Here is a 24,861-nt window from a genome sequence, read left to right as displayed (position 1 = left end):
TATAGAGCACAAGACTGGGGGGTAGGTGCTCTATTCTCCTAGACTCCCTGTAATGCACATCCCGGGGATCCCTATCACAAGCAAGGCAGGGTTTGTAACGTTAATGAAGAGGTTGGGTGTGGTACACTTTGGAGACCTTTACCCGACTGGATGTTCATAATATTGGATGGGCTGAGGGAGAAGGGGGAATTATCGACTCTTGACATGTTCCTGTATTATAGATTGAAAGTAAGACTACGCCAGATGTTCACTGCTTTTCCTGAGCAGCCACAGGTTTCCTGCATGATGGATAGACTGCTTCAGGGAACTTTCAGTTGCTGGGTGATACCCGGTCTATACTCCATGTGCATACATTCTGAGGAGGTGGATAGAACTTCGCCACAGAAGAAATGGAAGGGAACCTTGGGGCGGGAGATTTCGGAAGAAATGTGGAAATATTGCTGTGAAGGGACTAAAAAGGGAGCCATCAACGCACGGTTCAAACTGGTTCATTTTAAATACTTACATCAGTTCTATTATACATTGGCTAAGCTGAAGGAGTATTTCACAGACACCTAGTGGAGATGCATTAGATGTAACAGAGCGCAGGCAGACTTCCTTCATGCGGCCTGGGGATGGTCGGCCATACAACAATTTTGGGTGCAGGTGTTCGAAATGATTAGTGGCATTACAGACCAGGAGATGGAACTGGATCCATTGATGGGCTTCTTAGGTTATACTAAGACAGTACTCAAGGACTCCCGGAAACTTGTTGGGCTGTTCCTCATACTGGCTAAAAGACGGGTAGAATTGATGTGGGTGTGGGGGGGGCGGAGCCCTACAATATCTCAACGGAAGGTTGATGTCCTATATTGTAACGATATGGAAAGTGGTTGGGGGTCACTAACTCAAGGCCGATGTGGGGACAGAAGTATACGCAATTCCTGATCCGACAATCCAGTGCTGTAGGGGAGGATCCCGCCATGGCCAATCCCGAGCCATGAACTGAAGGGATGGACATGACGCAACCGAGCTGTACAAACAATCTCATAAATTGCACGTTCCACACCCACTGATCAATCTATGTTAATTTGCATGTATCAATGTATGATGTGAAATGTGACCCAGGGCATAGCAAACAAAATATACTTTACAAAATAAAGGATAGTACCATGGGGGAGGGCTGGTGTGATTGTTGGCACTTGGTGCCGGTTGTATTGTAAATGCCAGTAAAAAGAAGTTTTAAAAAAAAAAGAAGAGGGAGGAGTCAAAGATGACACCCAGGTTTTTAGCCTGAAATGAGGGGGAGTGGGCCATGAAGCGCAGCCAGAATGTAGGAGGGGAACAGGGGGTAGGTGTCCCAATGAGAAGGATTTCAGTCTTACTGGCATTAAGGCCGAGATTGTTAGCCGCAGCCCATGCCTAAATAGCAATCAGGCATTTGGGAATGAGAGAGGGAGGAGAAGAGGAAGAAGAGGGTAGCTTAAAGGAAAGCTTTGTGTCGTCCGCATAACACTGGAAATGAGGAGGGAAGGTGGAGTTCAAGTGGGCAAGAGGTGCAAAGTAAATGTTGAAAAGCCACGGCAAGAGGATAAGAGCCCTCAGGGATGCTGCAAGACCAGAGTGAGGTAGAGGAGAGAAAAGGGCCCAGTTGCACTTGGGCTGGTCGATTAGAGAGGAAAGAGGTCAACCAACCCAGTGCCCGATCTGTATTTCCCAAGGTATCACAGCCGATTTATGAGGATTAAAGTATTTACTTTGTCAACGGCAGGGGACAGATCGTGGAGGTTAAGGGCGGAGGGAGAGTTGTAACTGAGGTTTCAGAGCAAGTCATCACGGGTGTTCAGGAGAGCAGTTTCCGTGCCTCTGGCTGCTCTGAACCCAGACTGGTGGACGTGGAGGCAGCCAACAGATTCAGTGTGCTCGATTAGTTGGGAGAAGAGTTTGCCCAAGAAGGGAGTAGGGGAGATAGGGCTGTAGTTAGCCGGGCAGTAAGGGTCAGCAGATGGCTTTTTAGGAGGGGTTGCACAAGGGAGTGCTTGAGGGGAAGGAGCCAGTGGCAAGAGTGGTTACAGAACTCAGTCAAGGATGGAGTGAGGGAAACAATGTTGTCCTTGATAGTTCTGGAGGAGCAGGGAAGCACCTGTTTGGAGGAGACTTTCATAGAGCAGACTGTCTTGGTGACCTCATCCGGTGCTATGGGTGAGGAGGAGGAGGAGGAGGAGGAGGAGAGTAGAGAGGGTGGGGGGATGCCAGGGGAGACTGTATGCAGGCAGAGGAGTTGGGGCGTGGAGGAGGGAGAGAGGACAGGCTGTGCTGAGTTTGGTAGTGAAATGGGAGGCCAGCACTGTGCAGAAGGGTGAGTCCATAGGTCAGGATAAGGAACAGAAATGGGCAGTCCTCTGTTGAACACCAGGAGTGCTTTCTTAAATTGTTTCCTTCCAGGCTTTGAGAGAGAGGTAGGAAAGGTGATAAAGGTAACAGTTATAATAAATAGGAGAGATGGAGAGCACCATCATTGATGGGTTGGGGGGGATGGAGAGCCGATAGGGGGACTGCACAATGCACAAGGAACTCACCAGGCGGCCTAGCAGCAAGTCGGGCGAGGAGGAGTAGATGCAACACAGAAACAGTATAACAAAGGTTAATGAGCGATGGGGCCTAGGTTTACAAAGGCAGCAGAGAGCAAGATAAGGCGGTGAATCCAGTAAGATGGGCATCAAAAAAGACAGTCTCGGTAAAGGAAAAAGGCTTAACAATTACACAGCAGTTTTGAAGAAATAATGGTCTAATTTCATATTCACAATAGGTGAAAAGCCTAGCTAGCATTGTAACACAAACAAGGGAATTGGCTGTGGGATGCGCTTTTAAAATGCAGTCAGCATGTCATTTTAGGGTAAAGCCTGCAGATTTAAAAACAGGCAGAATCGAGTTATCTAAAATACAGGTAAAATGCAGCATTTAAGTAAGTCCAGCAAAGTTCAGAGCAGCCAGATTCGATTTATTGCAGGCCAATATGCACAAAGTAGTTTAGATGTCCAAGGAGCCACTTAGGGTGAGGCAGGCAAGGTGTTGGTAGGGTTGCAGAAAGATCATGGGAACAGTCTGAATTCAGTGAACGGTGCCGGAGGAGGACTCTAACAATTCTGTACCAGCAAGGATGTGTAAGTGTGGGAGAAACCTACAAAAGGAGTGGGGATCAGGAAGCAGTGTGGAGCTCATTGGAGAGGAATCAGCAGTTGATGGAATAGAAGATAAACGCGGGAAGGGAGGTGCAGGCAACCGGGATTTAGGAGGAGCATAGCTCAGTGAGACCGCATCGGGGGAACACATAGCCGTAGAACGCACAGTGAACAGTGGGGAGAGCAGGAGGCTCGCACAAAGGGATGCGGATGGGGGAAGGACGCCAGCGGGGAAACGGAGCGTCTTACTGACCCGGAGTCGCATGCTGAATTTAAGACGATCGTTCGCAGATGCAGGCCACCTCTAGGCCCAGAGAGGGAACATCCCTGCCCATAATGGAGGCCCTTCAAGGGGGCCAGTGTCTCTTCCGGCCGGATGTTGGTAAAAGGCAACAAAGGACCAATCAGGCGGATGCCGATATCTGCATGCAGGTCTGCATCAGGCTGATGGTACAGCCGACAGCCATCATGGAAAAGGCCCTGTCGGCACTTGTATTCAATTAGCCCCTTCATTCTTGTTCATTAAAATTGTTCATCCATAAGGTGATTTTCCTGGTTGCCCTCCCTTCCGCTGGCCGAGTTAGTGAGCTCCAGGCATTGTCAGTTGATTTCCCCTACTTGGTTTTGTCCAAGCAAAAGGCAACTTTGAGGGTTAGACCCTTCTTCCTTCCGAAGATGATCTCAGACTTCCATCTTTCTCAAAAGATCTAACAGGTCTTTTTTTTTTCCTTCACCTCATCCTTCCAAGACAGATGAGCGTTTCCATCAGCTGGATCCAGCGCAGGTCCTCAATTTCTAAGTCTCTCAGACAAGGGAGAACCAAACAAATGAACAACCGTTCATTGGTTTTGCTGGTGCACTGGCTGGAATGGTATGATCTGTCTAGCAATTAGGTCCCTGAAGGTCACACGCCTCACTCCACCAGAGGGTTGGCAGCCACCTTGGCTCTGCAACATAGAGTCCCTGTTCCAGATATTTCCTAAGCAGCTACATGGTTTCTTTTCACACGTTTGCTAAGCATAATGCTTGGATTCTATGTCTGGTCAGTCAAGACACTTGTTTTGGTAGTGCTGTCCTTCAGAGTTTTCTAGCTTAAGTGGTGTCTTTGCTACCCTCCATCCTCCAGTTCATTGTACTGCTTTGGGAGTCTTTCAAAGATGAAGGATGCACCGGACGAAGAAGTCCATTAGAAGATTAGATTTAGCAGACAACATTTCCAGAAATAAGTATTGTGATGTTCGTTTGTGTTGTACTATGACGTTAATCCCTGTTCCAGCCACTGGAACAGGGGATTAAGGCTATTTGCACCCCTCGTTACCAAAGTGGTAACCTGGGGTGCAAAAAAAAGGATTTTCCTTCATACAATGGGACACGCCTCAGCTTCCCACTGTACGAAGGAAAATCCTTTACCAAGATGGCCACCATCGAAAGGGAAGCGGGGCCCCTTACGGCCATGGTGGCCTACGGGAACAAGGGGAAGGAGCAGATGCGGTAGCGGGAGCCGCTGCTGCTGAAATAAGATAAGTAGAGGGGTGGGGAGCTGAAAATCTAAATAAATAAAGGTCCGGAGGATGGGGGGGCGAGATGGCGGCGGGGGGGAGCGGACCGTCAGGCGTTATGGAACGTGGGCTTGTACCAGCTGTTTAAGCCTGCGTTCCTAGCCATCTGATTGGCTGGCTCCCCCTCCACAGTGCTAATACCAGTTAATTACTGATGCACTGATTTAGTCATGGTTGTAGTAAACCATGCCATGAAAAGTTGAATTCTGAAATATTTTGTAATTTTATTTGTTGAGGGATAATCTGCATAAATTGGTCACTCCAAATGACAACTGGTAATGGCTCCACGGAAAAAGCAACTAATAGTGCAATTAGGAAGCTTTTAGGCTGATTGTGTTAATCAGCAATTCAGCTTTGGTGACATTATGTCACCCCCTCCTGCATGTTCTCTTTCTCACCCATCTCCCGCTCTGAAGTCTCCGCCCTCCTCTCCAAAGCCCACCCCACGTCTGCCCCAACTGACCCTCTCCGATCCCTTCTTATCCCTAAGATCTACCCTCTTCTTATTCCCTACCTTACTTCCTTCTTCAACATCTGTCTTTCCTCAGCCACCTTTCCCTCTGCTTTTAAGCATGCTACGATCATCCCCATTTTGAAGAAACCTTCTGCTGATCTCCTTCTCACCTCTAACTTCCGCCCTATCTCCCTTCTTCCATTCCTGTCTAAGCTTCTCGAGCGCCTCGCCTACTCTCAGATCTCATCCTTTGTCTCCAATATTTCTCGCCTAACCCCTCCATATCTGGCTTCCGTCCTAAACACACTCCTGAAACTGCTCTCACCTACATCCTTAATTCCCTCCTCTCTGCTCGACACTCCAAGCAAGCCTCCATCCTTATTCTCCTTGACCTCTCTGCTGCCTTCGACACTGTCGATCATCCCCTTCTTCTCCACACTTTCTTCCTTTGGGTTCAAAGGCTCTGTCCTTAACTGGGTATCCTCTTACCTCTCTTCCCGTTCTTTTACTGTTTCCTGGGGCGGCCGGTCCTCTCCAACCCAACCTCTAGAATACGGCATTCCCCAAGGTTCAGTGCCTTGGACCTTCCCTCTTCTCTCTTTACACCTCCATCCTTGCCCCTGTTATCTCCTCGTTTGGCATCTCCCACCATTTCTATGCTGACGACACTCAACTCTTCCTCTCCTTCTCTTCCTTTTTAACTGACCTCCACCTAAAACTTTCTTCCTGCCATAAAGAACTGGATGTCTTCCAGATTTCTCTCCCTTAACACTGACAAGACTGAATTCTTATTCTTTCCCGCCAACTCTCTTCCCCCTCCCTCTCCTCCTCCTTCCATTCTCTTCCCTCCCATTAATCTCCCTATTTCTCTCCATACTTGTAACTTAGTCATTCACTTCGACTCCTCTCTCTCCTTCTCCCACCATATCTCCCTCACTTCTCGTGCCTATCGCTACCACCTCTTTAATATTTGCAAAGTCCGCCCCTCTCTCACCTTCCATGCTACCAAACTTTTAATCTCCTCCCTTATCTTCTCCCGCCTCCTCTTCTGCTCTTCCTTATTCTTTGGACTACCCACTTCTCATCCCACCCCCTCAAATCTATCTACCATTCTGCTGTCCGTACCCTCTGTCTCCTTAACCCCCGTGACTCCATCTCCACTTCCCTCTCTTCCCTCGGCTGGCTTCCATTTCACTCCCAACTTAAATTTCACTTTCTCTGTCTTGTCTTGAAATCTCTCCATGGTCTTGCTCCCCCTTATCTCTCCTCCCTCCTCTCTTTCTGCTCTCCTCCCCGTTCCCTTCGTTCAGCTGGCCATTTCCTTCTCACTGTACCCCCGTCCCCTTGTGCCCCCTCCCATTTCTGCTCCTTCCAACTCCTAGCTCCCCTGCACTGGAACTCCCTACCTCTCGCAATCCGCTCTACCCCTATTTTCTCATTCCGCACCTCCCTTAAATCTCTCCTTCTCCATTCTCCTCCTTGAAACCCTTTCCCCTCCCTCCTTATGTTTCCCCTTGACTATCTTCCTCCCCTCCCCTACCTCCCCACTCTCACCTTTTCCCCCTCCCCTCCTCCTCCTTACCCCTCTCCCTTCCACACAGCCCTACTCCACTACTCGCCCTATTCCATCCAGTTAATTGCTCTTCTTACTGTTTTGTTGACTGATTCATATTGTAATTTGCTTCCACCGTTATTAAGTTGTTCAATTGTGCAGTGCTTTGGTGTAAAGCACTATATAAACAAATGACTACAATACAAAATACAATTATAGATCGGCCTAAGCGAAGTGAAATCTCAGGGCCCTTACCAGTCCTGTATGCCCCCGGACAAGGGAGCGATTTCTATTCATACCCCGTGGCTCTGTCCATACTGTGCGCACACAATCTCCTGTCAAAAAAATGATTTCTTCTGCCATAGTAAATAGAAAAGGGATCTAGCCACTTTCTATTTCTATGGCGGCAGGCAAACAATTGTGAGTCAGCGCAGGATCAGGAAGCATCGGGCAAGCAGGTGAGTTGGTAAAGAGGGGCGGTAGGGAAGTACGGGTTGTCATGGGGTTAATAAGGAACTGGGTTTAGGGACAAAGTGGGGCCAGGGACCGAGGAGCTGAAAAGAAACTGGCACCTGGGGATGGGACACAGGTGACACTTTACGCCCAAGTTTCTAGCCCACATGATTGGCTGATAGCCCTTCCCCGGATAGGAATCTAAAATACTTTAGCTATTGTTGAAATATGGTTTAAACCTAAAGAACTACCTGAAAGTATATAATAACTTTCTTCATCATGCTGCTGGAAACCAATGTATTAACCCTCCTTACATTCCTGCTACCATACAGTCTTTTTGCATTGCAATATAACATTTTAAGTGGTGGACCATTTGCTCAAGTCAACCCAGTTTTTGTGCACACAGAAATGTCTTTGCAGTCCTGGAATGTGAGTTACAGTAATTACTTTCTTATTTTCAGAACCTATGAAAGATTAGTCCATAAACTGTTGGACTGTGTTAATGAAAGAAATCTGTAAGTAAAAATGGCAATCAAGCCTATTTGTTTTCAGTGTCTAGTGTGTTCATTTAAACAATGTCAGTACTTGAAGTTGATTGGTTCGCATACCTTGTATAGCATGTTTTTCATTTTGACATAGCCAGTATTCTGTGGGAAACACTTTATTAAATGTTGTTATTGTACTTTTCTGGGAGCAACGTTGATGTTGTACAGTCCTTTGAGCATTTCTTATATGATTTAGCACGTGATTAATAAAATATGCAACTGACTTTGGGTACATATGGCAACCCTTAGGATGTTTCTATAGATCCTTATTTATTAGTACATCTTAATTAACTGGAGTGTCTTTTTTTTGTTTATCTGTAGAGCGTACCGCGCCCCGAGGCATCTGGGGGCTTTGCTTGCAGAATAGGTTACATGTTACAATAAATTACATAGATTATATACAGTGTTGTAAGGATACATCATTAGGTTACAAAGGTAGTACAGCGTGAGGAGGCAGAAATTAAGTTGCAAGTGGTAGCATAAGATAAGGTACAGTAATACATATAGTGAGATGAGGGGGTGACATGAAAGGGTTACAATGGGGTGCAGGTTGCAAGGGTGAGTACAGCAAATGTAGGTAGTCTATTTCCATCAGTTCAAACAGCTGTGAGGATAGTTATCAGGATGAGAGGTTGCTAGTTCACTTGCATGGAGAGCCAGATTTTTGCGTTTTTCTTAAGTGTGGGAAAGCATAGTTCAGATCTGAGCGTTAAGGGTAAGGAGTTCCACATCTTAGCTGCTAATGCCAGAAAGGAAGTGTGGGAACTTGAGACAATGAGACTGGGCTGCTCTGGTAGGGTGTTCTGAGATATTTCGGGAGATGTTTTTGCTAAGGTAGCTGGACACTTTATTAGCAAGGCCAATAGGTTAGTGTGTCAAGGATATAGTTTTGAGGGCAATTTTTGTTTAATCGAGAGCCAGTGCAAGTCCTGTTTGGAAGAGGAGATCTGTTCAGATTTGGCAATGTTTAGTGCTGATCTGATTGTGTTGTTTTGAATTACCTGCATCTTGTGCAGGTTTTATTGATTGGTTCCCAAATATAGAGCATTACAGTAGTCCAACTTAGATAATACTAGTGCTCCGGCTGGGGTTATGCGTTTGGCAGTCATGAGATATGGTTTCAAGCTGTGATTAGTTTGCATGTGTAGGCCGTTGTGGATGCAATCGCATTATTTTCTCTAGTGAGGTTCAGATTAGAGTCAATGTAAATACCTAGAGTTTTTACAGCCTTTGAAACCTTGATGTTGTTAACATCAATGTTAAATTAATTGAACTACGCGTTGAGGTTAATTTTGGAAGTTGAGCCCAAGATGAGTAGTTCCGTCTTGTCATCATTTAGGCAAAGACCATGCTTGGCCATTCCGGCTTGGATGATGCTATAAATGTCATTCAGTGCTTTAGAGTCGGTGGCATAGTCACTGTTAGAAGGGATGAGTGGGTGTCATCGACATAATTTGTGTAGGTGACACCCAAATAGTCAAGATCATCAAACAATGGTTTTGTGAACACATTATAAAGTGTGGGGGATATGCACAATCCTTGAGCGACTCCGCATTTGACTGGTGCTGGTTGTGCTGAGGCCGAGGGTGCGAAGACCCTCGTTGTTCTGTTGTTGAGGAATAATTGGATCATCTATTAGCTTTGTACGAGAAGTGTGCTGCTGAGGGAAGGTGGTTGCAATTGACTAAGTCAAATGCAGCAGGCATGTCTATTAGTAGAAGGAGGGCTAGTTTGCCTTTGTCCTTGAGGTTTTCAATTTGGGTCTCAAGGTCGATGAGTGCCGTTTTGGTTCCGTGCAAGGGTCTGAAGCCAGATTGTTTTAAGTCCAAGGAGGTTGTTAGCTTCTAGGTGATCTTGGATTTGCAGGTAAGCTGTTCTATCCGAGATTTGTAGGAGAAATGGCACGGTGGTAATGGGTCTATAATTTGTTGGGATATTGGGGTCAAGTGTGGGCTTTTTTAGAAGTGGTAGGACCCAGGCTTTTAGGTTGTTGGGAACTGTGCTCGTTTCAAAGGAGGTCTTGATGGAGGATGTGATGAATGGAGCCAGGTCCTTGGCCACCTCTTTGATGATTGGGGCAGGGCAAATATCACCATGACATTTTGAAGGTTTTAGTTTAGAGATTAAATCCTCAACTTCTTTGATTGCGAGGGGAGAGAAGTTGAAAGTCTTGTGAGTGGGCATTGGTGGGCAGCGTTGTGATTGGCTGGGAAGTGTTTGGTGGCAGACTTAGTTTCTTAGCTTCAATTTTCTCTTGTGGCATTGTGATTTTCCTCTGGATGTTAGCACACCAGGTAGAATCTTTTATGCAGTTGTCAGGTGGTGAGGTGGGGGTTTCGAGCTCTTTGAGAATGTTGAAGAGTTCTTTCGTGCTAGGCTTGGCGTTAATGATGCGATCGTTGTATGTGTCCTTTTTGGCTTGTAGGATAGCCTCTTTATAGTTGATGGAAGCCAATATAAAGTTGCTTTTGTTGGAGACTGTGTTGCAGGCTCTTCCATACCGTTTCAGCATTTCTTTTAGCTTTACTTGGGCACCTAAGGTGCGGAGTGAACCACGAGTTGAGGTGGGCTCAGGGTTTGGCTTTGCGTGGTTTTAGAGGTGCTAATGTGTTGATGGCCTTAAGTAGCGTGTGGTTATAGATTTCTACCATGACAGTGGGATCAGTGTATGTGTAGAGAGCAGTGAGGATGGGCTGTACCAGTGGAAGTAATGTCCCAGCTGTTATACTGCGGTTATTTCTAGTGCATAGGGGAGGGGGCTACATTTTGCTGGTTGGTTTCCTTCAAGGTGAATGTAATAAGATGATGGTCCGTCCAAGCACAGGGTGTGTTGGCAAGTATATTAATGTTGCAGTTGATGTCGACTAGCCAGTCTAACGTCCTTCCTTTGTTGTGCTTTGTTTTTGTTATGTGGTGATTGAAGCATAGTTCGGTGATCGAGTTGGCTAGGTTTAATGTGTTGCGGTCTTTAGAGTCTTGGAAGCCCAGATTGAGGTCGCCCAACATAATTTGGCAGCTTGGCTTGGTGTTAGTGGTGAGGATGAGAGTGCTGTCTTCTTCGAATATCGAGGGGGGCCCTGGAGGTCTATAGACTAGGTGTATAGAGATGGTGCGGGATGCTGAGATGGGTAGCTTAATGGATAAGAGTTCCGCTGATTTAATGGGGTTGCTGGGCGTGAATCTAATGCCAAGGGTAGTTTTGGCAATGAATGCGATGCCTCCTCCTTTGGAATGATTGAGGTCTCTGTCCTGGCGGATGATGGAATAGTCTTTGGGTATGGCTAGTGATAGAGATGGCCCTGCAGCCGCGTGGAGCCAGGTTTCAGTGATTGCAAGAAAAGCTAGGTCATTGGCTGTTATGTCAGCAATATCTAGAGCATGGGCAGGTAAGGATCTTGCATTAATGAGTCCACCCTTGATAATGGAGTCAGGGTTGTTTGGGAATGTTTTTTGTGAGAGGTGTTGATTTTGGTGGGTGAAATGTTGTGTATTGTTTTTGGGCTCAGGATGGACACAGTGGCAGTGGTTCTGTCAAGCGGAAGAGATTATGTGGGGGTGAATCTGGAGCCTAGTCTGTTGTTTCTGTTTTGAAGATTACATGTTTGGTTAGGGGTGTGTTTGTTTGCGGATTGTTTTATCCATTGGTCGGGGGTAAGGTGGTAATGGTAACTGGACGAAAGTGGTGTGCATGTGACTAAATGTGTGTGGAAGGTCTGATTGTAGGAATTTGGATGGGGGTATGCAGTCGGAGGGGATCGGGGGGTTTCTTGGATATCGATAGTTGAATGCTGTGAGAGATGGCTGTATCATAAGTGGGTGTATTTCTGTTTGTAGCTGCAAGGGCAGCCCAAGTGACCATGCATGTGCAGAGGATCAGTAGGGACAGGAATGGAGTTAGACCCATGGGAGTGGCCCACAGTGTGTGCTATGCTAGCGCTAAATTGGATAGCTTAGGTGAAGGAACGTTTTACAAATGCAGCATGGAATTTCTCAGTGAGGAGCGCTGGATATGCTGGTAACTAGAGCAGGCATTGGGAGTACCTTGATACATGTGCAATGGGGCTGGCAATTAATGGCAGAGGAGGGCCTTTAAAATGCAAACAGCAAACAATAGCACAGGAGGTCCTTTGAGATGCATACAACAGTCAATAGCACAGGCGGGCCTTTGCAAATGCAGACAGCAATCAATATCACAGAAGGGCCTTTAAATGCAAACAGCAGTCAATGGCACAAGAGGGCCTTTAAAATGCAAGTAGCAAGCAATAGCACAGGAGTGTCTTCAGTAGAGCGTCCTTTAAAGGCAGCATATGGTTATTATGTGAGGAGCAGTAGCGTGAACTGGAAGCAAGGTCAGGCACTGGTAGTGCTGTGCTATATGTGCAGTAGGGCAGGCAAACAGTAACACAGCAGCAGCTTCAAACAATGCAACATAAGATTATTCAGTGTACCTAGAAGTGCATGTTGGTTTGCCGATGATATAGCTGATAAGGATGCACCAATATATGTGTCGAGAAGGGTGACTCTTGTGCGCTTGCGAGGGGCGCTTGAGCTAGTGAGTTGTAGGTTCAGGAGGGTAATGAGGAGATGGATAATGAGGCGCCAAGTGAAAAGCAATGGTTGAAGTTCGGTTACAGTAGCATGTGGGCGAAGTAGTTCTTGTTTGCTTATCTGAATGACTGGAAGAGCGGTGGCTGTGCGGGCAGCGTAGTGTGCCCCGGCCTGTTGCGCCACAAGCAGGCACAGACAGGCTCTGCAGCCTTTTGTTGTGGGCCTTCTGATGCGAGGCCGGCTACCGCCTAGCGACGGATCTGGTTAACATTTACTCTATGCCCCAAGGTGAATGTGCTCTAACCAGAATTGTGTTGAAGTGTATGACAAAGGAGTACACTATGAGGGTTATTAAAGATTAATTTGAATTAAACACATGTTTATTGACTTTTTAGCATACACTACTTACTCTTGAACAAGAAAGTATAATAGTCAACATCACAAAATGCTGAACTCATTTATATATGTATATCACATGACATACCATTTACTGTAGGTCATATGAGTAACAGGAAGTTGTTTAGAATCCCTTACAGAGGTCTTAACTATTGTATCTGATTTGTAAATGGACAAAGCTACAGTGGGTCACTCATTTTAAGTCCATTAATTAATATGCTTTAGGCAGCTTATCTGAACCCAGTCATAATCCTGTTGTTCCTTGTGCTGCTAATCAGGCCCCTTCGCTTGTACTCACCCATTCTCCCTCCTCTATGTATAACATATTCAGCGCTCATATGCTAGTAGTACCTGTGAGTTCTCAATAGTAGTAAGAAAAGCACTCTGTCGGGGAACACCAAGAGTCAAAGAATTTAACAGACACATTATTTAGGTTGCACATTAACCATTCCATGGTTCTAGTTAGGCTCTTCATTCAGATATTTATGCTCAGTATTTCTTTGTCACCACACCAAGTCACTGTCGTTGATTTTCCAGCAAGTATTTTTCGTGCAGTAATCTATTTCCACTATGGCCTGCTTGAGAATCCCTTGTTTCAACAGAACTGTGAGTAAAGATCAAAAATGTAATGTCCAGCTTTCCCTTCCTCCAAGTTCATGAGAAATTGACAATGCCCTGTGGCTGAGATAGCAATGACTTCTTGTTTGTATTGATATCACAAAAATGCACACAATAGGCAGCAGGCATAATTCACCAACTGATACGCAGAATAAAGCGCATGTCTCAGAGTACTATATCCATATCCCCCGTGCACAACACCATTGCTTTTTTGCCTTGTGCACCTCTATATCCTTGGCAGCTTAAGGTTGCACTCTGTTCTCAGGCACTGGGAACAAAGCAAATCCACAGATACATAATCTGTGAAACAAGTCTTTACTTAAATGCACTTGGGAAAGTCATTCCGAACCACAGCAGTAATAGTTTCATTCAACACAATGTTCCAAATCTTAGCCCATTATAATGGTATAGGGGGCTGGTTCTGTCATTTTCAGTTATGAGCTAGTGTAAACGAGCTGCCACCAGAATATGGTTTGATTCTAGCCAGGGGAAAAGTCAGCATGAGCAGACCCCATCCTCCCCCAATCAGCGCTACCCAGCAGCACAACCATCAGTCCATAGAAAAATGTATCCCTTTAATAGACTGAATTAGACCTAAGACTTTGCACAGCAGGTGTGCATTATCACAGGCATACCAGATGTGCCTAGATTCTTCCTTTGTTGATCCCTGCATCCTACTGTTCTGGTTGATATGCGATCAGAAGGTTAGGAGGTATGTATTCCCCCTCTGCTTAATGCACAAAGAGGACATAGCCACCCATGGCCCTGTCTCATTCCAATCACATCAAGTGCAATGGTGACGGCACGGCAAGTGGGGCTGACGCTGCCGAACCAGCCATGTAGAGGCGTGGGGTTGATAGTTTAGGGTTTGTCCAACCAGGGACTGCAGAATATCTGTATAGATTTGCGAGGTCGGTCTCTTTTCTGTGGTGCAGTTTTCCCCAGGCTGGTTTGGAAACAGGGGGAGGGAGTATTAGGGTGTGCATATTTTGTGTGGGCTTTAGATTTGTGTTTAATGCACTGATGTACTCTGAGGGGGAGGCGGTCCCTTGGGGCACAGTACTAAGGGAAGATGGTCTTAAGGGTGGAATATCGGGGAGTTCAACAGGGTGGTGGGTGACCCCCACCTTTAGAGCTCATTGCTTTATCAGCCCGCTTGGCTAGTGTCCAACGGGGGTGTAAAGGGCTCAACCTTAATTCAATGTATTGCCTTTCTAACGCAGATTCCTCATCAGATGGATATACATGCATTCCAGCGTCAGCTGCTCGGAAAACTTTTCGACAGGAGGTATGGTGTACCTCGACTTGGCCGTCGTGACTGGATGCGCCGGTCATCGATTCCGGACGTGACATCAGTCGTCGTACATATACTGTCTCACTACACCCTTGTACCTCTGTTCCTTTTTTCCACGCGCTCAGCACGATGCTCGAGGAACACTGCTAATCCTTCGCTTTTTCATTCAACGTTTTCGTCATTATTGTTCAACGTGTGTTCGAACCATGTCAGCGCACAAGGTACCCGGGTTCAAGCACTGCAGGGACTGCATCTCCAAAGTGTCTGTGATGGACCCACACAGCATCTGCATGTGGTGCCTCAGTGTCAGTCATGACAGAGTGCTGTGGATCTTGCAGAAAAATTAACCCAAAATCCCTCAGGGAAGGGCTGAGTGAGAGGCTTTCAATGAACAGATGTCAGTGATGGTCCATAAAGAAGCTGCTGAACCTGTGAGTCCTCGATGGAGCAGGCCCCAGTGGCTCCAGTGGCACCCGGTGACCCTAGCCCCAAAGTGACCACCATTATGAAGCCATAGTTGCTGGCAGAGCCGTCGGGCTCAGCGCTGAGCAAGATTGGTCTGTCTTGGGCACCTTTCGATATCAGTGCACTGAGGCCTCTTTCGGCGCTGATTGCAAAACCGTCGTCCGCCATTGAGCAGTCGAGGGCTGAGTTTTTCGGCTCCATGGCTGATATTTCCGGCGGCGATGATGATGACAACCAAAGTGGTTTTGATCCTGCATATTAAGGTGCTGGAAGGGGCAGATTTTTTTTTAATTTAATTTGATTTAGTTTATACACAACTTTTCAAATATATGCTAAATTACACAATAATACAAAAGCAACAAAAAAGAGAAAATGGGTATAAAATACCAAGGGTACAAAAGATAACCATATTAGACAAAAATAGTAGATAAAAACAAAGTACTTTACATTTTATATACCTTCCAGATAATTTGAATACAATAATAAAAGATAAAATGACCAAACCAAAAACATCTCATGAACCAACGGGACCCCATACAAAATTAATTTGAGGCGGCTACAGCAGGCAAAACCATTCTTGAATATTGCACAATAGCGATCTGTACTTTTTCTCTTGAGGTCGAAAATATAATGTGCCATTTGTAGTCACTTGAAGTGCGAATGTGAAAGGTGATAATATTCTGAAAATATCTTTCTCTCGCCAACATTAGTGACGGACAGTCTACTAGCAGATGTTGCAGAGGTTTTTTTTGCTGAACATCAATGCAATATCTGAAGTAGTTTTGTTCTTGAGGGATCAGTTTCCGTCTAGATAATACATCTCTCGTACCCCATAGATTAAATCTAAACATTTGGACTTCGGATTGTATAGCTGGAGATGGACATTTCAGCAGTTACTGAGCAATGATACCATAAGGCTTGACACCAAACACCCAAACATTAAAGTCTTTATAGTGCGAGCACTTCGCTAAAGTCCCCGGCCAATCAGCGTGTTAGAATTTTACTTTAGCACGGTCAGGGTTCTGAAGTAACAGCTCTATTGTTATATTTGTCTCACTCATATGGCTAAATATCACTTCAGCCATTTCATTGGATATGTATTATGTGATTTTAACAAGGCAGATGCCAAAACCTCTAGAATTGTCCCACTATTTATACCCAATAGGCACTTCCGTAGCAGGGCACACTGTCTCCACCTTGCCTGTGCATACAAAGACACCAACCCCAACTCATACCGCACCATAGCGATCGGCGTTGCTTTAGGTAAGCCTAAGATCACCTTCCAATACTTAGCCTCTAAGGCCTCCCATGGCAAGCCTTTGTCTAACACCATGCTCTCCACACCATACGATACAATCGGGACGACTTTCATTTTGTAAAAATCTACTGCATGTTTCAGGGAGAATTTACCAAATTATTTAATGATAATTCTGGACTGTGAGGTCAATTGGAGTAGTTTACTCTGCACCATTGTTCCTGTGTCGCCCTTAGGTTGCCTATTTGAGATTTCTATCCCCAAATATTTGTATTCAGACACCTTTTCAGGGGCAGATTTCTTAGTCAATCAAGCAGATCTGGTTACACTGGCTGAGGGGCTTAATGATGCCAGTGGGCAGGACCGTTGCCAGATGTGAAAACGCAGCAGGCCCATCCTTAAGGCCATACCAACGCCAAATATCAGCCTTCGTAGATAGGGTGGTGGATACCCTGGGATGGAATGTTCCAGCCTAGCCTTTGCCACTCTATCACCTGATTGATATACTTGATGAAGTGCTTTCTAGAGGACAGGCCATGCCCTTCAATGCAGCTACTGCTGACCCTATCGCCACCTTTTGAGAGAGGCCTCGCACCACGCTCCCAGTTTACTCTGACTTCACCTAGAAGTGCATGCCGCCAAGGGGAGACCCACCATGGGGCTAGTGGTTCAGGTGGCCACAGTATCTACCAGACCAGCCACCTCAGTTCTCCCAACCAATAGTGAGGGGAGTGAAGTTGACACTTTAGCTAAGAAAATCTTCTTGTTCGGCAGCAGGGCCCTGCAGGCGGTCAACGGTTGTGGATTTGCCAAGTACCTATTTGGTCTGCGGACAGCTATTGGTGAGGCTGCCCAGTATACCCCTAAAGGGGAGATTTGTGAGGGCTTACAAAGGCTGGTAGACAAGGAGGTGGCCCGGCAGTCTTTGCAAATGGGCCTGGACGTTGCAGACTGCGTCGACAGATCCATGGAGTCAGCCATGGTATTAAGAAGGCAGGCATACTTGCACACATATGGATTCTCACTGAATGTACAGAATAAGCTCCTGGACATCGTGTTCGACAGCAAGAATCTCTCTGCCCCCAAGGCTGGTGACTCTTTGGAGAAATTCAAGGAATCCAAGCTAGCTGCAAACTGCCGGCTAAGCCTGCCTTTAGCTTCGCCTCAAAGGGTAGAGGCTACCAATCTTGTGTCCCTTATGGCAGGAAGGATCAGCTCCGGCAACCCTGGCAGGGGGCAGAGGCGTTCCCCACGCTACGGAAGGGGCAAGAGGGCCTCTAGAAGCCAGCAGACACTGGTGGTAGTGGCTAGGTTGGCTCCGCCCAGATTCCCTGGTTGGAGGAAGGATAAGCAAGCACAGGGTCAATGGCAGAAGTTTACCTCAGACGCCTGGGCGCTTTAGCTCATACAGTTGGATTACTGTCTGCCTTTCTTAAGAATGCTGCTGGACAAACCACCACCACCACCTCCTAAGCAACTGGAACAAGAGGCTTTTGAAGGGTGCTGTTTAAGATGTACCTCCCACGCAGGGAGGATCAGACTGGTTTTCCCAGTATTTCTCCAGCATGGGGTCTGGCATGGATTCACATGCTCGTGAATATTCCCCGTCGTCATGCTGGGAATCCTCAGTAAAAGAAAAACTGTTTCACTTTAAACCAATCACTGCCCTCTGGGTCATACTGCCCCCATCCAATGAAAGACCTCTCCCTAAGCCCCTCCCATGGCAAATATCTTCTGATTTTTACTGCTCGCTTCAGTGTTGGGAGTCCTCGAGTTTGTTCTCATAGCTATTTGTACGTTTGTATGTGTTTTTCCACAAGAAAAGTTCCTTTTTTGTTTCACTGAGCCCTTGAGCTCTTTCCTTCATCTGCTGACAGCAGGGACCCGTTGTCGGTGAAGTTATGTGCCCCTAAAGGGCTAGGATTTATCGAAGATTCTCAAACGCCATATTGGGCCTACTTCACGCCCTCTGACCATGAGGGAGGAGAAGGAGGGATGGTCCCTCTTCAGGCCCTGCACCAAATGCAGGCTTTGGAATGTGTTTGTGGAGACAAGCACCTACAATGCCTCTACTGCCTACACCCAGACCATATGGAGGTAGACTGCGAGATAGGTCTCTGTTTCTCTAAGAAAACGACAAAGGGCAGACATAGTAGGCTGGCGGCAATGCTTAACACTAAGGCCTCTGACCCGTGCTCCGAGCAGGGTCATGCCTTGTCCAGGGCTGGCCGATCCGAAGAGCAGTCTTCATCGTCCTTTGAGGGCACCTCATCCGTGGGGGCCTAAGATGAGGCGAAGATCTGCAAGTCCTAGTACACCAGGTTCACCGCGGAGCGAGTCCAAAGGTGGTTAGGGCACGATCAGCATGACCTTCCGCCTCCATTGCCAGCCTACCATCAAGCTCCTCTTCAAAGAGGAAGTAGTCTACCCCGGCTAAGCTAAGGGAGAAACAGAAGAAGCTGCTGAAAGAGGAGAAGGTGGCTGCACCGCCTGCGCAGACACAACCGACAAAGACCTGATCGGCGACTGTCGCCGGCTACTACTACCACGGCAGCTAAGGGCGCTGATCTTACGAGGGTGGTTCCAATGGCCCAGATAGTGTCCCTGTCCCCACGGTGCGACAACACCACAGAGAGTTTGGCAAAGTCTGCAGGTACGCTAGAAGGGTTGAAGATACCGGCTCAAGTCCCGGTTCAGAACCCTCAAGGAGGAAAAAAGGGGAGGCGAGGAGGCCCTGAAATAGCCCTCCCAGGTTGTCTCCCAAGCCACGGAGGTCTTGTCCACAGACGAGGAAGATCAGGAGTCCATGCATACGATCCACGAGGACGATGACCATGCAGGGCCTAGTTTCCCTTTGTTGCCTTCTCACCCGAGGGACATTTCCTTGGAAATTCTGTCAACGTTCCACACCTTGGTGTTGGAGTTCTAGATGAGAATGCCTAGACATTCCTAGAATACCTAGAGGTCAGCCTACTCCGAAGAAGAGGAAGCGTCATCTGACGCCCCCATATCAACCTAGTCTGCCACGTCGGGACCCAACTCCCCCAGCAGAGCCAGACACGGGTATGAGAAATGGATATGGCCATGATGACGGATGACGACCAAGACATTGTTGCAGCGGATGGTGAGTCGCCCCATTTGGATTCCCCGCATAGGGTTTCCCCACCGGATGAGATGGGTTCGTTCCACTCCATGATCGCCAGGGCCTCTGAGCTATTTCAGCTGGTGCCTGAGGAAACCAAGAAGGAAGGTTTCTTGTATCAAAGGCGAGAGGCCAGAGGAAGACAATCATGTGGTGCCTTTTCTGGATGATATTTGGGAAGAGGACGTAGTCCTCATGAAGAACCCTTGCACAGCTCCAGCCAAGCAGGATAGGCTGGGAAAGAAGCATAGGGTGCCAGACTCTGCACCCAAATGCCTGAGGTCGCAACCATTGGTGGACTCGGTGGTGTCGGCGGCTGCGAGGAAACAGTTGGCTAACCCATCCTCGTCTTCGGTCCCTCCGGACAGTGAGGGGAAAAGGATGGACGCCATGGGGAAGAAGGTTGATTTACACTGCAGCGTCTACAATCAAGACAGCCAACGCACAGGCGATCCTAGCCAGGTATGACAGAGTTGAGGTACAAACTAGGACCGATCTTGGTCTTCCCAGACGATAAGAAATTGGAGGCCCCCGCCCTCTTCCAGGAAGGAGAAGTGGCATCGAACCACGCCATCGCAGTGGCAGTGGATGTCGCAGACACAGGGTTCTGGCAAATGGGGGAACAGTGTCTGCCTTCGTCCGCAGGGATGGATGAAGGACACTAACTTTCGTCAGGAGGTTCAAGCGAAGGTGCTGGACATGCCCTTCGATGGGGAAAACCTGCTTGGGAAGGCTGTCAACTGGTTCCTCCAGGCCAGCAAAGCGGATACGGCGACGGCCCGCTCCCTATGCACTCTCGAACAGCACTGCTAGTCTTCTTTCCGCTCCCCCAGGGGAAAAATGAGCAGGTCATCAAAAGGGTTCCCCACATCATACAGACAGCCTTCCCGATCCTCAACGCAAGAAGCCTACAGAGGCCACTCCCAGGACTATGGTAGCAGAGGACAGCGTCAATGTCGCCCGGAGGACACAACAACGGAGACGTCGGGCCCCCACTGATGCACCCCGGCGGGAGGCTGGTGATGAGGTTAGTCAGTGAGTGGCGAAAGATCACCACCGACAGATGGGTGCTGTATGCTCTCGCCCAGGTTCACACCTTGGAGTTCCAATGCAGGTGTCCTCGTATTCCGCCGGTACCCTGGTCTGAGCAGCACATCCCTCAAGTTCTGGAAGAGGTACTGTTAGGCAGAATCCTGTGCAGTGCCCTTAGGGACCACTACACACGACTATGAGTGGAAATACAAGTTCACCTTTGGTACAAGCCTGTATTACACTGTTAAAGTGGTAGCATTAGCTGAGCAGCCAGACTTATCTCATGAGTAAATGAGCAGTAGTAAAGATTACACAAAGGACTAAAATTACTGTGACTCAAGCAAACACCGACTCAAGGATTCAGGTAAAAAATAAAAGTACATTTATTTTATACCATCTGTTCACAAAACACTTCACTTCTATTAATTCAAAACCACACGTAAAATACACTACACACAACCAATTCCACTTGTCCCAGCAAATTCAAGGTAAGTACATTAGGATTTGACAGACCGGTGTTGCGATACTAACACGTACCCGCAAATAGAAATGCTCACGAAGTTAAAACACACTTTGTACTTTAGAATTTCAAACAAGGGAAAAGGGAATAAAAATCATAGGCAATACTTTTTCAAGGCAAGAAGACTCGATGACTTATTCAAAGATGCAGATTAAAGTCAATAGGCCTGCGCCATTTTCAATGGAGCAGATGCTCAGTTGACGAGGATTAAACGTTGGTCAGTTGGAGAGAATGAACAAATGTGCACAGTAGCTTATTCCGTTGGAGAAATGCTGGTGCCACGGCATTTGTTCCTGGTAGTTCCTGCAGACTCACGGTTCCTGCGGCTTCAGTCGTGGGGACAAGGACGACGACATCTGGAGCGATCTGCACTACCGCAGCCGCGAAAAAGACAACGATGAATAAAAGGTGCGCTCCTTTAACTCAGGAGAGGGCTCTTCTAATGGCTATCCGGACCACTACAGCACAGCAGTGATTTCGACCCAGGAGAGGATTCTCTGACTGAAGAAAAGACGAGCTGGTTGATCCCACGAGGCTCAAGGGAAGAAGACTCTGGACTGGATCTTCTTAGTCATTGAAGGGGTAGATAGCTCAGGACTGCAGCAGGGCTTCACCGGGACTCGGGGTTGCAGCAGCCATCTTCTTCTCCGCTTTTCTTCGGTTCCTTGTAGTTCCAGAGGCGACTCTGCCTTCTAGTCCAAGAGTCCTGCCTTTCATGCCAAATTCCCCCATTCACACAGCCTGGCTGTCAATCACTCAGCAGGGGGGGTTGTCCAGCACGGACAACCACCTCAGCCTATCAACACAAAGTGCGACTTGGGTCTCCAAGGAGACCCTGTGCAGGGTGTGACTAGACCCCTCCCTCACATTTAGCCCACCTAGACACCCAGACGCCAAAGGAGGGCTTCTGGTCAGAAGCCCGCCAAAGGTCGGCAACAAAGGAGGCAAACCTGGTTTGCCACACAAAGAAAGACCCAAGAAGGATGTTAACAAAAAGAAATGGTGATTAAACCCAACCGGAGCCGAAATAAAAAGTATTTGGGCTAGCGGGTTTAAAGTTTGAGGCTACTAAAATCGCCTAAAACACTAGCACGTTATGTAATATAATCGCGGTAGGAAAGTAAGGGTAGGTACCACTGCCACCAGCCAAGTCTTAATGTTAAGGGAGCGAAACAGTGCTCCAAGAGGTACAGATAAAAGGGCTAAGAATTAACCCTTCCCAATAATCCATGTAAGATGGGGTGTACTGGATCTGTGGTAAAATTACTAAGTAAAGTTAGTGGCAAATTTACCCTTTTCTGGGGGACAGTAGTCCGCCCCAGAAATGGAGTCGGTGGGAAGTCTAAAAGACAACCCTGTGTCACTGCACTGAAGGTGCTGTGTAACACACAAAAGAGTGGGGCTACTGAAGTGATGTACTCCAGGATCCACAATCACAAAAACAGATGAAATGCACATGGCAAAAAACAGGTAAGAGCGGGGGAAAAGCTCACACTCTTACCCAGTGGAAAAAATAAACCCCAGAAGTCCAGCAAAGCTGCTGGGGGACTCACTAGGTAAGGTAAATTAGCCATAGAGAGAATTCTCCCTAACAGGTACAAGCAAGGTTACGAAAAGTGGCAATATAGCTAGTTCCCCAACGGTTCCGGGGCTCTGATCGGAAAGAAGACGGGGGGCTGGAGGCCAATCCTGGACCTGTAACGTCTAAACAAATACTTAGTCCCAGAAATTCAGGAGGCGCTTTGCTACATGGTGCTGAAGATTGCCACTCTGAGGGTCACAGCGCCATAGATACTTCCATACTTGCTATACTTGTCAAAGGCTGGTCTGGCGCAAGCCTCTATGAATGTGCATCTGGCGGCTATCTCCCGCTACACCAGGTCCCCAGGAAGATCCTTGCTCTGGTCCCACAGACTCATGAAGGAGTTTCTCAAAGGACTTTTCCAGTCTTTCCCGCCAGTGAAGGCTCCTGTCCCGACATGAGAACTCAACGTGGTTCTGACAAGGCTCATGGGGGGCTCACTTCAACCCTATGCATCAGGCCCCACTCAAGTCTTTCTCGTGGAAAAATGGCTTTCCTTGTGGCAATCACCTCTGCCAGGCATGTAGGTGAGATCCAAGTCCTATCCTGCAAGCAACCATACCTGACTTTCCACGAATCAAGGGTGGTACTATGTAAGCACCCATCTTTCATGCCAAAGGTTCCGTTAGAATTCCACTTCAACAAACCTTTGGTGTTACCTGTTGTCTTCCTGAAAACTTTGTCGCTGGTGCGAAGGGTTCTATGTGACACGCACAAAGAGGTTTCGGAAGACTTCACAACTGTTTGTGAACTTTGGTCCTGTGAACCAGGGGAAGGCCTTGTGCGAGGCTTCCATTTAAAGGTGGCTCTCTGGGTGCATCACGCACTGTCATCGGTTGGCGAACCGACTGCTGCTTGGCCATACGAGAACCCACTTCAACAGAGCGATTGCTGCAACAACGGCGTTCCTGTCTAGTGCACCCCTGCTGGACATCTGCAGGGCTGCTATATAGAGGTCCACACACACCTCCACAAAGTTCTACTGCGTCGACAGGGATTCCAGGGAGGAGTCCAGAGGTAGCCAAGCAGTGCCACGCAACCTGTTTGCTTGAGGTGAGCCTGTTCCAGATTAAGAGTTAATTGCTTCTGTTGAGCCTTGCCACCACCTGTAACTATTGTTCTCCAGCATGGGTGTGGCATGGATTCACATGCAAACCCCCCCTCCGCCCATCTGTGGCTCTTCTTGGTCATACTGCCACTTTACGTGCTTACCAAATGTGAAGATGGCTGGCAGGGTGGGGCTTAGTGAGAGGACGGTCATTGGATGGGGGCAGTATGACCCAGAGGACAGTGATTTGTTTAGAGGAGAAATACAGTTTTAAAGTGATATTGAAACTTTTTTTTTCTTTTACAGAGGATTCCCAGTCTGTCGACAGGGAATGTGCTAGATCCATGCTGGAGAACAATAGTTACAGGTAAGTAGCTTAAACCTTCCTGGTACCCCAGAAAGGGGGATGACTCTGTCCCATCTTGGACCTTAGGGCCTTGAAGTTCCTGAGGAAAGACAAGTTTAAGATGGTGATGTTGAGAGAAAATCTCCAGATTCTCAAGCTTCAGGACTGGCTGGTGTCGCTAGGTCTCAAGGGTGCATATTTCCATGTGCCAATCCATCAGAAGCACAGGAAGTTCCTGAGATTCCTCATGGGGGACAGGCACTTCATGGTGCTCCCCTTTGGGCTAACCTCAGCTCTGAGGGTCTTCACTAAGCTCATGGCGGTAGTCGCAGCTCACCTCTGGAGTTCTGGCGGCCATGTGTTCCCATACCTGGACGACTGGCTGATCCGAGGAAAGTCGATGGAGCAGGTTTTGTCCCATCTTGAGGACACCTGCTCGCAACTCCACAGGCTGGGTTTCTCCCTGAACTTGCAGAAGTGCCATACGACACCATCATAAAAGCTCCAGTTCATCTGAGCAGTCCTAGACACTTGGGCAGGGAAGGCTTTTCCACCTGAGGAGAGAGTCACCAGTTTCAGACAGATGATCCAGCTCTTTCAGAACCACACCGCCTTGCCAGCGACTTCCTTTCTCCGCCTCTTAGGTCTCATGACCTTCTGCATGTCTTAGTGAGCCCACAGGGCAACTTCACTAAAGGTTGCCCACTGGTTTAGAGCAGTGTAGGTCCTTGGGCATTCCTCCTAGCATCCTGTGAGGGTGGTCTGGGCTTAATGGCAGTCCATATGGCCTAATAGAATGGTTGGCAACCTGACTTCTTTGTACCTGGCTCCGATTTGTGATTGGTGGGCTTGCTTTGGGCAAACCCTTTGAGTAGTACTTAAAATACTATT

At 47.5% G+C, this 24,861-nt stretch overlaps 1 protein-coding gene across 3 annotated transcripts in view; it reads left to right on the top strand.

Moving 5' to 3' along the window:
* PSME4 (proteasome activator subunit 4) overlaps positions 1 to 24,861 on the top strand; it is a 3,386,216-nt gene that overhangs the window by 2,053,979 nt on the left and 1,307,376 nt on the right. For 2 of the 3 annotated variants that reach the window (XM_069608232.1, XM_069608230.1), the window contains one exon: positions 7,641 to 7,694. The exons of the other annotated variant lie outside the window; for it this stretch is intronic. In XM_069608232.1, coding sequence (XP_069464333.1) covers positions 7,641 to 7,694 — 54 coding nt within the window. The remainder of the gene's footprint in view (positions 1 to 7,640; positions 7,695 to 24,861) is intronic. 3 annotated transcript variants of the gene reach the window in all.

Source organism: Ambystoma mexicanum, chromosome 4q (genome assembly GCF_040938575.1).
Source record: "Ambystoma mexicanum isolate Mex_15411 chromosome 4q, UKY_AmexF1_1, whole genome shotgun sequence".
NCBI classification, from domain to species: domain Eukaryota; kingdom Metazoa; phylum Chordata; class Amphibia; order Caudata; family Ambystomatidae; genus Ambystoma; species Ambystoma mexicanum.
This window is presented reverse-complemented; position numbering and strand designations above follow the sequence as displayed.